We start from the raw sequence: 15,198 nt of genomic DNA, 5'->3' as shown, positions 1-15,198 counted from the left end.
TGCAGAAAGAATACGTGACTTGCCTAAGGTCACAAAGTAGAATGGGAGCCCAGCTCTTTCTAGTAACTCCTAAGCCCCCCGTCTCTCTGGCCCCGACTAGACAAAGGAAGCAAAATGAGCTGAGATTGGAATTAAGGTTCACAGAAGCTGGGGAGGCTGAGTTCACCCAGTCTTCCTTCATCAGAGACTTTAATGAACCCTCTTTATTAAATAAATGGGCTTCCAGTCATTCAAGAGTTATATTGCCTGATTTCTTTTCTTTTTCTTTTTTTCTTTTTTGAGATGGAGTCTTGCTCTGCCGCCCAGGCTAGAATGCAGTGGCATGATCTTGTCTCACTGCAACCTCCACCTCCTGGGTTCAAGCAATTCTCCTCCCTCAGCCTCCCAAGTAGCTGGGATTACAGGTGCCCGCGACTACAGCCAGCTAATTTTTATATTTTTAGTAGAGACAGGGTTTCGCCATCTTGGCCAGGCTGGTCTCGAACTCCTGACCTCATGATCCACCTGCCTCAGTCTCCCAAAGTGCTAGGATTACAGGCGTGAGCCACCACGCCCAACCTATGTTGCCTGATTCTTAAATTTTCATCAGCCTGTTCTAGAGCTTTTCTTTAAAGACAAACAAAACTGAAGTGCACTAAAACTGCTTGATGAAAACTGAAGGAATGGATGAAGTACCCCAAGGTGCCTTACTTATGGTTTATGATTTCCACATTGCCGTACTGTTCGATCCACAGTTTACCCACAATGATATTATGCACACAGCAGGTGGGATTTGTCCAGGTATATGCCTCATTGTGTCTGAAAAGCAAAACCAAACCCAGAAAAATAAGTGAGAGGTATCACTTTGTTTAAAAAGTGCACTTGCTCCAAATGCCGTTACTCAGAATAACAAACCAGGCTGCTTGAGGTAACTAAGTTCTAAGACTTTAAAAATTCTATTGATGTTAACTCACCATAAAATTGGGATCATTTGCCCATTCTTGTTTCTTGAAAGGAAGTAACAACTTAAGAAAAAATTCTATACTTCCACCAAACTCCAAATAAACTATATACATAATCATTTCAAGCATTCAAGTGTCATGAAACATTAAAAAAAGCTGGAGTAGAAACAGAATATAAAAAGTCTATTTAGTGCTTTCTAGAGAAAGTACCCTCCAGCTCACCAAAGGAAAAAACTCATCTATGTGAATACACTCCCGATATTTTATAATCCTATATACCCCGAGGAATAGAAATCATTCTACTATAAAGATACACGCACGTGAACGTTCACTGCAGCACTGTTCACAATAGCACAGACATGGAATCAACCTAAATGCCAACCAGTGATAGACTGGATAAAGAAAATGTGGCACGCATACACCATGGAATACTATGCAGCCATAAAAAATAACAGGTTCATGTCTTTTCCGGGAATATGGAGGAGCTGGAGGCCATTATCCTTAGCAAACTAACACAGGAACAGAAAACCAAATACCACATGTTCTCATTTATAAGTGGGAGTTAAATGATGCAAACTCAAGGACACAAGGAAGGGATGAGCAGACACAGGAGCCTACCTCAGGGTGGAGGTTGGGAGGAGGGAGAGGATTAGAAAAAATAACTATTGGGTACTAGGCTTAGTACCTGGGTGACGAAATAATCTGTACAACAAACTCCCGTGACAATAGTTTACCAACAGAACAAACCCACACATGTATCCCTAAACCTAAGATAAAAGTTAAAAAAAAAAAAGTTTTATTATTATTATTTTTTGTATTTTTTGAGACAGAGTATCGCTCTGTCACCCAGACGGGAGTGCAGTGGTGTAATCTCGGCTCATTGCAACCTTCACCTCCTGGGTTCAAGTGATTCTCCTGCCTCAGCCTCCTAAGCAGCTGGGACTACAGGCGCCTGCCACCATGGCTGGCTAATTTTTGTATTTTTAGTAGAGACGGGGTTTCGCCATGTTGGCCAGGCTGGTCTTGAACTCCTGACCTCAGGTGATCCACCTGCCTCGGCCTCCCAAAGTGCTGGGATTACAGGCATGAGCCACCGCTGCACCTTCATATATTCGTCCTTAGATATGTGTTTTTTTAATTTACATAAGGTAAAGCTCATTTTTGTTGGTACTCAGGTCGATGCTTGTACAGATCTGTGTAACCACCACCAACACAATCAGAATCGTAAACAACTCCTCCACCCACAAACACTTCGCTCATGCTTCTCCTGGTAGTCAAACCTTTCTCCACTCCCAATCCCTGGATCTCCAACTCATTCCTTATCCCCAACAACTGATCTGTTCTCCATTGCAATAGTTTTTCCCTTTCCAGACATCATATAAATGTCGATTACCTTTTGAGATTAGCATCTTCAATTTGTATAATGCACCTGAAATTCATCTGTGTTGTTCTACGTATCAGTCTTTGTGCTGAGTAGGATTCCGCTGTATGGATGTGCCACCGTTTCTGTGACCATTCACCCACTGGAGGGCAGGTGGGCTGTTTCCAGTTTTTGGTGGTGATGAATAATGCTACTATGAATATTTGTATACAGCGTTTGGGATGAAAGTGAGTTTCCATTTCTCTAAGGTAAATACCTAGGAGTAGTATTGCTGAGTCATGTGATAAACATAAGGTTAACTATATAAGAAACTGCCAAACCGTTCTCCAGAGTGGCTCTACCATTTTACATTCCAACACCAACAATACACAGGATGAACATTCCAAATTTGAAACTTGGAAATCTGAAACGCTCCAAAATCGGAAACGTTTTGAGCATTGACATGACACTCAAAGGAAATGCTCACTGGAGCATTTCAGATTTTGGAATTTTGGATTTGAGATGCTAAACTGGTAGGTATACTGCAAATATTCCAAAATCTGAAAATATTCAAAATCCAAAACACTTCCAGTATATTTTTATAAAGGGATACTCAACCTGTATGAGATTTCTAGCTCTTCCACATCCTTGTCAGCACTTGGGATTGTCAATGTTTACAATTATTTTGATTTTAGACACTGTAATAGGTTACGCCTATCTCACTGTGGTTTCAACTTTGTAATTCTCTAATAACTGATGCTGTTGAACATGTTTTTACATTTATATTTATTTATTTTTTAGAGATGAGGTCTTATTCTACCATCTAGGGTGGAGTGCAGTAGTGGATCATAGCTCACTGCAGCCTCAAACTCCTTGGCTCAAGCGACCCTCCTGCCTTAGCTTAGCTATGACTACAGGCCTGTGTCCCCATGCCTGGCTAAATTTATTTTATTTTATTTTTTTAGAGATAGAGTTTCACTATGTTGCCTAGGCTGGTCTTGAACTCCTGGCCTCAAGCAATCCTCCTGCCTCAGCCTCCTAAGTAACTGGAATTATAGGTATGAGCCACTGCAATCAGCTGACAGCATCTTTTCATGCACTTATTTGATACATATAAATATTGGTGAAGTATCTATTCACATTTTTCGCCCCATTGGGCAAAATAATTTTTTATTGTTCTTTTTTTTGTTATTGTTCCAGAGACAGGGTCTCACTCTGTTGCCCAGGCTGGAGTACAGTGGCGCAATCATGGCTCACTGCAGCCTCGAACTCCTGGGCTTGAAAGATCCTCCCACCTGAGCCTCTCAAGTAACTGGGACAATAGGCTCATGTCACCAAACCTGGCTATTTTTAAAATGTTTTAGTAAAGACAAGGACTCGCTATGTTGCCCAGGTTGGTCTCAAACTCCTGGGCTCAAGTGATCCTCCCACTTCAGCCTCCCAAAGTGCTGGGATTACAGGCATGAGTCACAGCGCCTGACCTTATCATTTCTTATTGTTGAGTTTTAAGAATTCTTTATATATTGCGGCTACAAGTCCTTTGTTGGCTATATGATTTGCAAATAATTTTTACTATTCTATAGCTTATCTTTTCATTCTCTGAACAGTATCTTTCAATATAAGGTTTTTAATTTAATAAAATCTAATTTATCACTTTTTTATCTTTTATGGGTTGCAATTTTGGTATCATATCCGTAAGAGTTCTTTGCATAATCCAAAGTTGTAAGATTTTCTCCTATGTTTTCTTCCAAAACCCTTAGTTTTGCATTTTATTTTAGCCTATGATCTATTTTGAGCTGATTTTTGTAAAAGGTGTGAGGTCTAGTTTGAGGTTCATTTTTCAACATATAGATGTCCAACTGCCTCCATAGCACAGACGGTTGTCTGTGGAAAGGACTATTCTTCTTAGCTGTACTGCCTTTGCGCCTTTGTCAAAAATCAATTGACCACATTTCTGCGGGTCAATTTCTGGATTCTCTTCCCTGTCGCATTCATCTATGCAGTCTCTACTTTGGCCACCACCACACTGTCTTGATTACAACAGCTTTAGAGTTAAGTCTTAAAATTGGGTAGTGGGAGTCCATCAATTCTGCTCTTCCTTTTCAAAATTATTTTGGCTGTTCTCTGTCATTTGCCTTTCCATACAAAGTTAGAATCAACTTCTCTGTATCTGTTAAAAATCATCTTGGGATTTTGATTCGGACTGTGTTCAGTGAGGGGTGACCTGACATCTTAACTATAATTGAGGCTTCCAAACATATCCAGACAGTGTGTCTCTGCACTACTCAGATAATCCTTGATCACTTTCAACAGCATCTTGTAGTTTTCAACATACACATCCTGTACATATTTTGACATTTGCATTCTGCCATTGAGCCTATCCCAGTTATTATTACTATTCTATCACTATAGTTTTAGTACTAAAATTTCCAAAAATATTTCTGGCTTTTTTTTTTTTTTGCTAAAATGTCTTTCTACTCATTTGAGAGCGTCCACCTTTCTCTGGTGGAGCTACTTTACATCTCGGATACAAGTGACAGTATCTGGGTCAGCTGTGGACTGGAGTCTGTTGACTGCCTTTTCTATTTTAGTTTGTTGAGATTTTCCTGTTTCTTGCTATGCTGAATGATTCTGGATTGTATTCTGGACACCTAAATATTATAAGACTCTGTCCTCTTAACCTCTTCTGGAGAATACTGATAAAAATTTTGTTTTAGTAGGCAATTAACAGTGTTTCAGGCCAGAAGTCCTGACTCTCCTCCTGTGGGCTTTGATTCCAGTGTCAGTTTAATTTTCAAAGCCTCTGTAGTGCTGCTCAGATCTACCCCTCAATAGCCATCCAGGGACCTGAATCTCAGGCCACACAGTATTTCAGATCCTGAGGCCCTTGTGGACCCTTCTGGGTCATTTCAGTGCATGCGTGTATGGATGAGGTGAGGAACTCATAACACAGCTTTAGGGGACCCCTTTCTTAAGCTCCCTCCTCTTTGTGGTTTCCCTAACACTCTTAGACACCAGGGGGCGCTTTCTCTCCCCTCCGGCTGGCAAGCTGGGGTTTGAGCCTCTCTGCTCTGTCTTGTATCTCCCACAACTAGGTCTTCCTCTGGGGTAGAGGAGTAAAAGAAAAGAAAGAAAAACAAGCAACAGGGATTCTCTCACGCTCTTTGGACCCCAGGGGTTCCTTTACTCAGTTCCTCTGGCCAAAGAGAAGGACTCTGAGTTTGAGGTACGTGTGTGATTGCCACAGCCACCACCGCAGCAGGAGTGTAGCTACAGACCCTAAGGCTTGCTTTGGGGCAAGGCTGTGAGACAAAATTGAAACAGGATTTCCCCTATTCTCTACTTCCTGCAAGGGTATCTTTCTATGTCCTTTAATTAGAAAGAGAGAGTTACTCTTAGACCTTTTTTGGTCTGCCTCCAATGCCCAGTTCTGCAATTTGCTGCCCTGATTCTAAGCCAGATTTGGGAGAAATATATAAAACCAGTAAACTCACTGCCATACTGGTCTTCAGGTTTTGATTTCTCTCCCCGGTCTGCCTGCTACTATCTACTTTTCAGAGTCCTCAGGTTGTTGCTTTGTCTTCTGTCTGGGGTTTCTAGTTGTAATCAGTGTTAAAGAGACAGGGGATCGTATGCTTATTCTATCCTAACTGGAATTAATTGTGGATTTAAAGCTAATCTTGCAAAAGAACTCCCAATTCATCTAACGCCTAACATGTGCCACACAACTGTCATTTCATTATTTCTCAAAGTGAATTCATTTTGAAAGATCTGTAAACAAAACATTGGCACAAGGATATAAAAAAGCATGTTTCATAAGAAATGTCATGAAGCAATTAACTCCATCGATCTTAAAATAGATCCAAACACCAGAGTCAAACATCAAGTTAAACTATTTACACATACCCAGATTAATTAGCAATGGCTACTGCCATGTTTCTCAAATTCGTTTACACAGAGGTAGACAGTTTGCATTATATGAAACCTGTTTCTTTTTCTCCAGTTTTTGAACAATAAGGTCAGCTGAGTGTGCATGTCTACACTTACAGGTAGATATACATGAAAACAGTTTAATGGCTTGATTAGAACTCACTCAAGGAGCTCCAAGGTGATGGTTCCTTTGGGTTCTGCTTCTACACTCTTCCCCCAGAATTTCAGTTTGGGATAGATTGAGCCATGAAAGATGAAGTCATTGTTTAATCCTTCAGCATGAAATGCACTGATTGGTGGGTGATGGCTGACCTGTTCGGAGATGAGTCTAAATCCAAGGTCATCTCTTAAGATTTAAAAAAAAAAAAAAAAAAAAAAGCAACATTATAATTAACTCTATCATTAAACATGTACATAATTGCCCTTTCAAAGTAAACAATTCTTTTTTTGTTGCTGTTGAGACAGAATCTCGCTCTGTCGCTCAGGCTGGAGTGCAGTGGCATGATCTCAGCTCACTACAACCCCTGCCTTCCAGGTTCAAGCAATTCTCCTGCCTCAGCCTCCTGAGTAACTGGGAATACAGGCACCACCACACCTGGCTAATTTTTGTATTTTTAGTAGAGATGGGGTTTCACCATGTTGGTCAGGCTGGTCTCGAACTCCTAACCTCGTGATCCGCCCGCCTCGGCCTCCCAAAGTGCTGGGATTACAGGCATGAGCCACCATGCCCAACCAACAATTCTTTATTCTCCTTGCAATGAAACAACTTAATCTATGAGAAATTATACAAATACAACCCAAACCACCAAATCCAATGTTGTAATGCTAGCTACTTGAACAAATTAAAATAAAGAACACCCAGATGAATTTGAATGACTCTGTGTCCACTTTCAAACATCTAGGGAATAAATGAGATCAAAACTTGTGCAGAGAAGAAGAGGAACACATAGAAAAACTAAAGCCAAATAAAGTCCCTTAATCATGTATAAACAAGACACAGGCTGGCTCAAGCAAACAGAACTGCACTTACAGATGTAGTCATTGGCTTTATGCAAACAATATATACTTATGCTAATATCTTTTATTTATATTTTTTAATAAAGAGATATTTTTATAAGAGGGCCTCGGCCGGGCACGGTGGCTCAAGCCTGTAATCCCAGCACTTTGGGAGGCCGAGACAGGTGGATCGCGATGTCAGGAGATCGAGACCATCCTGGCTAACACGGTGAAACCCCGTCTCTACTAAAAAAATACAAAAAACTAGCCGGGCAAGGTGGCGGGCGCCTGTAGTCCCAGTTACTTGGGAGGCTGAGGCAGGAGAATGGAGTAAACCCGGGAGGCGGAGCTTGCAGTGAGCTGAGATCCGGCCACTGCACTCCAGCCTGGGCGACAGAGCGAGACTCCATCTCAAAAAAAAAAAAAAAAAAAAAAAAAGAGGGCCTCACTGTTGCCCAGGCTGGAGTGCGGTGGCTAATAACAGGTGCAGCCCCACCACTGACCAGCACGGGGGTTTTGACCTGCTCCATTTCTGACCTCCCTCTCCTGGGAGGTCACCATATTCATGCCAAACTTAGTGCGGACACCTGACCAGCATAGAGCACTACAGCCCAGAGATCCTGGGCTCAAGAGATCCTGCTGCCTCAGCCTCTCAAGTAGCTGGGACTATAGGCCTGCGCCACCATACCCAGCTAATATATTTTAAATGATTATTTTTAAAAACTCGATCATGTCTTATGATCTACATAAGGAGAAAAGGCGGGTGATTAATCCCATGTGATCAGGAATACAAAAATCCTTGCAGTTATTTTTTTAATGGTAGCTTTTACGTATGTTTCAATATTTTTGACAGTCTCTAAAATAATAGCTATCCTAGAAACAAACATCAACATTGTTAACTTGCTCTAGTCCTATGTAATTGTTATTGGTGATGACCAATACGTATGTATTTCTCCTCTTCATCTGCAAGGCTATATAAAGCATGCAAGTGGAAAGCCTCACCGCACTAATTCGTAAGTCTCTCCCAACAGTGGGTTGAAAGGCTTTCCAGTCCGCTCCCACTGAGAAGCAACGGCAGATACAGCAAACGCAGCTACACACTGTGGGACAGAGCATGAGGACAAGTCAGAAACAGTCGAGCTCGCACCGCATTCTTTTAGGAACTGAAATTTTGCTGAAGACAGTAATTTACAGAATTATTTTGAGGAGTTTAATTACTTTGGAGTTTTAATATGGCTCTAGCAGTGGGACATGGAAACCTGGATATTCAGAATGAAAATTACTTTCAGTCACTTCCTATAGTGACTGGTTATTCCCAACCATGGTTTTCATCACACTCTAACAGTGCTACAGATTCTCTTAAGGACTTTCAAAAAACCCTCAAGTCCAAAGTTACTTTTAATTCATTTAAAATTTTTTAAAAGTATCACACTCCAGGATTGGGGATAGAGATATAAAACTCCACAACTTAATTGGTGTTAAGTCCACTGAGGTTGGAAAATGCTGATTTATATAAACGCAAGGACAGAAAGACTCAGTTTAGAATGCTATTGTTTTGCTGAAGGAGAACAATGTGTCCACTATACTCTGCCTCTAACTAGTCCATCCATGTACGACATCTAAAATCTTCCATCTAAAAAATTAAACAGTGCAATTCCTTGCTGTCTTTTAACATATAGCAATGTATATATATTTATATACCCAAGTAAGCACAAACATATTTTTCTACTTTATATGTGTGTGTGTTAACTTCTTCTTGGAAATACCCTGAGAAAGTCTGAAAGAAGAAAGGTTGAATTCTTCCCCTAACACAATGCTACTTTCTCAACTAAATATTTAGCAAAAGCCCCCTAATATCCAGGTTTGCTTACGGGCCACCTCCCACTTCTCCTGCAATACTCATCGGTCTTTGCACGATGGTGTCGCCCTGACCAGAGGACACTCCAGACGTGCGGACTGAGCTTTGATAAAATTGCTCACATGGAATTTAACACTAATTGTGTGAATGTGTGTGTGTGTTCGGGGCTGGGTTGGTAACGAGGTCTCTCAGAGTTAGACCTTTTCCTCCCTTGGCTCCTACCTGCATCCTTTCCACAGGATCAGAGAGTGAACTGGCCTTATGGATGAGGTAAGTATGCTCCATGTATTCAGTTAGGCGCTGTAGGAAGCTCAGAGGCTCATTAAATATAACTGGCATCGTGATCTTGGATAGTTCCTATTGAACCAGAAAATGGAAAGTGTTACGTCCCATATACATAACAAACAAAACTACTGTTATCTTTACATAACATCCTCCTGGAAAGGACAGAACAGAAACTAGTGACCCATGAAATTTCTTCAATATTGGTTCAATTTCACAAAATCTTCCCAGAGCACCTAATACCGTGGAGTATATCCTTCTAGGTCTTGAAGGAGGAAATACAAAGACTGCCCAAACATTCTCCGTGGCTCCAGGGAGCTCACTCTCTGCTGGTGAGCATGAGCAATGACTCTTAGTCTGCCTTGCATCAGAATTAGGAACTGGGAGACAAAGGCAATGGAGACAAACAAAACTCTTCATAGTGGTGGTAAAATAATTAACTGCAGGGCCACTAATTCCTGGAGATGGCTCCAATGCCTTGAGTTCCTTCATAAGCAAACTGTTGAAACCCCTTCCCCTGTCGACTTAAGCCTCATCAATCAGAACCGCCAAACTAACCTCTATCTAGGGACGTTACACTTTCACCAATATGAATATACTTTCTGGCTCCTTCAAAGAACACCTTCTAAAAGCTCCCCTTCCTGCCTTCTCAGTGGAGTCCAGTGGAACAGCTTCAGGTCTGGGGCTGTTCAAGTCATGAATCACTGTTCAAATATATGTGTTCAATTTCAGTATGTCTACATTTATGTTGTAACAATGGGCTAAGGATTAACCACTCATACCATTTTTGTGAGTAATTTTCCAGAACAAATTTCACAGCTTTTGAAATGACAATGAAATGAAATGATGTGACAACACCGAGCTTATCTGAGCACACCAATCTAGTATAAATTATGGTCTAGGGTACTAGCAGGCTACGGCATATTTTACAGAATAGATTTTAAATTCTGTCTGCCAGAATGCTGCCATCACAACCAACTCTCAAAAATCATTTAACAATTAGGAAGTTTCCGACCTCAACTGCAACTGTTCAATTCTGTTTACCATGTGCCACCAGCAAGCAATATTCTGGTGAGGCCTTTACAAAATTCATTAAGTAACACACCTATCTTGGTATTTACTGGAATATTCTGACGATCTTCCCAAACTGCTATCAACCATTCCCTTGGTAATCAGGTCTTTCATGAGGGCTGCTGGCTGGTCGTGTGGGCGGGTGAACAGTGCTGAGGTGCAATCAGGCTGAATGCCACCTGATTTACCTCTGACTTTTCCCCCTAAATATCCATGTTCCCACTGAGATTTTCAATTAAAAATGCAACCTTCACAGAACTGAAACTGGAGCGCATTCAAAGAAAATAAGCTCATTCATTACCATAAAATACTGCAGAAAACACACAGACATGCAACAGCTCAGCCTAATTAAAAGAAATGGTAAATTTATTGCTGCATCATTGGGGAGATGAGTGAAAACAGGAATGTGTATAGAGAAATAAAGGAAGGCTCAACTACATACACTCTAAGAGCTCACTAAACCCAGAGATTCACTACTGGGAACAAGTCAAAAAAAAACTGGGACTGCCAAGGCTTGTCTTAATTGAAATGCCCCAGGCTCTCTTTTTTCTACTTTTCTTTTTCTTTTTTTTTTTTTTTTGAGATGGAGTCTTACTCCGTCACCCAGGCTGGAGTGCAGTGGCACAATCTTGGCTCACCGTAACCTCTGCCTCCCAGGTTCACACAATTCTCCTGCCTCAGCCTCTGGAGTAGCTGGGATTACAGATGTGCACCACCAGATGCAGATAATTTTTGTATTTTTTTAGTAGAGACAGGGTTTCACCATGTTGGTCAGGCTGGTCTCGAACTCCTGACCTCAAGGGATCCAATCCTCCCACTACAGCCTCCCAAACGGCTGCAGTTACAGGTGTGAGCCATAGCATCTGGCCTTCTATTTTTCAATAAAAACTATCGTTATTTTTTTTTCTATTAAAAAAACTAATTGGGAAATACATATCTATCTTAGTATAAAATATAATATTGAAATAAAAACATGAAAATGTCTCTTTACTTCCCTTTCTCACTCCTCTCCCCAGACACAAAACAGCAGCAACACTTTGGGATACAGACCTATGTATTCACACACATAAGCATACATACTCCTGATTTACATTCACACACAGAGTTTTTTTTTTTTTTTTTTTTTGAGGCAGAGTTTTGCTCTTGTCGCCCAGGCTGGAGTGCAAAGGCGCGATCTCGGCTCACTGCAACCTCCACTTCCCAGGTTCAAACGACTGTCATGCCTCAGCCTCCCGAGCAGCTGGAACTACAGGCGTGCAGCACCATGCCTGGCTAATTTTTTTGTATTTTTAGTAAAGACGGGGTTTCACCATGTTGGCCAGGCTGGTCTCGAACTCCTGACTTCAGGTGATCACCCACCTCAGCCTCCCAAAGTGCTGGGATTACAGGCGTGAGCCACTGTGCCCAGCCAAAATTTGTTTGTTTTAATGCTTGATGTCAGCTCTATGTATTGACTCATTACACTTTCACTGTGTTTTGCGCATCTTTTAGCGGGGTGTGATACACATGTAAGGTACATACATCGAGTCTTTTAAGTTCTTTCTAATCACAGGATAGTGTAATGCTAAGACCACTGAACCAGATTGAGTTCCACTGCTGGGTTCACCATTTACTAGCTATGTAGCTTTGACCAAGTTAAACCCTGTGCCAGTTTCCTCATCAATAAGTACTAAGCGCTAATATAATAGTATCTATCATAAAGCATAGTTCTGGGCACATTAATAATGCTAGATGTGTTTGTTAAATTTAAAACAACGCCCATATATGGACGCACTGTGAACTATTTAATCATATATCTTTAAGAATATAGGCAAATAGGGATTTTAAGTAGATTTCTCTAAAGTGGATTTTCTGGGTCAAAAGTATGCTCATTTTAATTTATTGTATTTATTTATTTATTTACAGACACTGAATGCTGAATGCTTTCCAAAATAGCTGAACCAATTTATACTCCCACCAATGGTGCATGACAGTCAACATCTCTGATGCTAAAAGAGGTGTATTACTCCCACTTTGTTCCTTCTGGCATGTTTATGCTTTCATTAAACACATATTTAAGTGAGCACCTACTATGTGCCAGGTACTGCAGCAAAAGCCTCATTACAACCACCACTTAACCTGGAATGCCCTGCTCTCTCTTCCCTTTATTCCTCTGTGTCCTACCCAGATTTCAAGGCCCAGTTCAAGTCTTTCCTCCTCAAGTACTGTAGCACTCACTGATTTCCTCCTCCTTCCAATTGCTAGAGGACCAAAATGTATTGCTCACAACTGAGCATTTGATCAGAGATTAGATTCTATTACCTACTGTTATGGTATGGGTGGTAACCAGCTTATCTTGCTACGTGTATAGTAATACAATTCCTTGGGAAAGGGACACTATCTTATACCCCATCTATGCGCCCCCATCACCTCACAGAGAGAGGGGAACACTGCAGGTATGCCCTGCCCCAGATGCACCCTGCATTCTCACTGCCCCGTGAGCTTTCCCTTTTCAGGCATTTGTCACACACACAACTTCCCGCCTCCTTCAAAGGAGAGCTCTTTGAAGACAAAGGTCTTGCTTAATAATGCATGTGGTTAACACAGCTAAATGCTGAGTAAAAAATTGGTAACGTTTGAAATATTATTCAGCGCTTAAAAGAAATGAGCTATCAAGTCATGGAAAGACATGGAGCAAACATAGATGCCTATTACTAAGGGAAAAAAAGCCAGTATGATTCCAATTGTATGACATTCTGGTTAAGACAAAACGATAGAGACAGTAAAAGGGTCAGTGGTTGCCCAGAGTAAGGGGGAGGGATGAACAGGCAGAGCAAAGGGGATTTTGAAGGCAGTGAAAACATTCTGTATGGTACTACAATGCTGGATACACGTCATTACACGAGCACAGAACACCAAGAGTGAGCCCCAGTATAAACTATGAACCTGGGGTGATGAAGTATCGCAGGTTCACTGATTCTTTTTGTTGTTGTTGTTGAGATGGAGTCTCGCCCTGTCGCCCAGGCTGGAGTGTAATGGTGCATTGTCGGCTCACTGCAACCTCCACCTCCTGGGTTCAAGCAATTCTCCTGCCTCAGCCTCCCAAAGAGCTGGGACTACAGGCACGCACCACCACGCCCAGCTAATTTTTTGTATCTTTAGTAGAGACGGGGTTTCACCATGTTGGCCAGGCTGGTCTCGAACTCCTGACCTTGTGATCCGCCCACCTCAGCCTCCCAAAGTGCTGGGATTACAGGCATGAGCCACCGCGCCTGGCCAGGTTCACCAGTTCTAACAAATGGGCCACCCTGGTGAGGGATGCTGACTACGGGAAGGCTATGCACGTGTGGGGCCAGGGAGTGTGTGGGAACTCTCCGCATCTTCCTCTCAATTTTGCTGTAAACTGAAAACTACTTTATAAAATAAAAGTATTTTAAAAAATAAAATGAGGCCAAGCATGGTGGCTCACACATGCAGTCTCACCAGTTTGGGGACCAAGGCACAGGGATCACGAGCCCAGGAATTCAAGACCAGCCTGGGCAGCAAAGTGAGATCCCATCCCTACAAAAAAATCAGAAAACTAGCCAAGCATGGGGGTGTGCATCTGTAGTCCCAGCTACTCAGGAGGCCGAGGCAGAAGGCTTGCCTGAGCTCAGGAAATCAAGGCTACAGTGAATCATGTTCATGCCGCTGCATTCCAAGCTGGGTGACGGAGCAAGACCCTGTCTTAAAAAATAAAATGAAATGTTAAGAAAACGAATTTTGATGAATCATACTTTAGGAAAGATCAAATTATCTTTCTAGTCCTGCTACAGAAAATATCATAGTTGCAGTCGCATGTGATAAAAGAGAATGTAAAGCCAAAAAAGAGCAACAAAAAAAGTACAGAAGAAGGTTAAGGCAATTAAAGAAGTCTATAATGATTTTGGATTTATATTGTTTGTGGTACTAGACACAAACAACGTTACTGTGGTAATAGTGATATTTACACTTCAAAACTTGTGATGATTTTTCCTCATTCTAAATAAATATTCACATTAAAATCTGAGAGAAAAAAACAGGTTATAAAGCAACATGTTCAAAAATATTCTAATCTTGTTAAATATGTTTTTATAGACATAGAAACAAATGCTGGAAGATAGTAACATCAACAAGTTAGCAGTGGGTCTCGCTAGGGGTTGGCGGCATAGGGAATCCTCATAAACCTCCTTATGCTTTTCTGTAGTTTCCAGGTTTCCTAAAAGGAACATGCATTGCTCTTCTAATCAAGGGTAAAACGAGGTGTTACTTTAAAACCTAACAATAGGCCGGGCGCGGTGGCTCAAGCCTGTAATCCCAGCACTTTGGGAGGCCGAGACGGGCGGATCACGAGGTCAGGAGATCGAGACCATCCTGGCTAATACGGTGAAACCCCGTCTCTACTAAAAATACAAAAACTAGCCGGGCGAGGTGGCGGGCGCCTGTAGTCCCAGCTACTCGGGAGGCTGAGGCAGGAGAATGGCGGAAACCCGGGAGGCGGAGCTTGCAGTGAGCTGAGATCTGGCCACTGCACTCCAGTCTGGGCGACAGAGCGAGACTCCGCCTCAAAAAAAAAAAAAAAAAAAAACCTAACAATAGGCCAGGCGCGGTGGCTCAGGCCTGTAATCCCAGCACTTTGGGAAGACGAGGTGGGTGGATCATGAGGTCAGGAGTTCGAGGCAGCCTGGCCAACATGGTGAAACCCCATCTCTACCAAAAATACAAAATTTAACTGGGCATGGTGGTGTGTGCCTGTAATCCCA

The 15,198-nt window shown here is 41.8% G+C and overlaps 1 protein-coding gene across 6 annotated transcripts in view; it reads right to left on the bottom strand.

The window, feature by feature from the left end:
- OSBPL1A (oxysterol binding protein like 1A) overlaps positions 1-15,198 on the bottom strand; it is a 232,556-nt gene that overhangs the window by 9,745 nt on the left and 207,613 nt on the right. For all 6 annotated transcript variants that reach the window (XM_033178095.1, XM_033178096.1, XM_033178097.1 and 3 more), the window contains 4 exons: positions 9,308-9,442; positions 8,230-8,327; positions 6,395-6,577; positions 691-798 (listed from right to left, as the gene is read on the bottom strand). In XM_033178095.1, coding sequence (XP_033033986.1) covers positions 691-798; positions 6,395-6,577; positions 8,230-8,327; positions 9,308-9,442 — 524 coding nt within the window. The remainder of the gene's footprint in view (positions 1-690; positions 799-6,394; positions 6,578-8,229; positions 8,328-9,307; positions 9,443-15,198) is intronic.

The sequence above is a fragment of the Trachypithecus francoisi genome, unplaced genomic scaffold (genome assembly GCF_009764315.1).
Source record: "Trachypithecus francoisi isolate TF-2019V2 unplaced genomic scaffold, Tfra_2.0 Lachesis_group19, whole genome shotgun sequence".
Lineage (NCBI taxonomy): Eukaryota > Metazoa > Chordata > Mammalia > Primates > Cercopithecidae > Trachypithecus > Trachypithecus francoisi.
The sequence above is the reverse complement of the archived record's forward strand: the minus strand, read 5'-3'. Positions and strand labels throughout refer to the sequence as shown.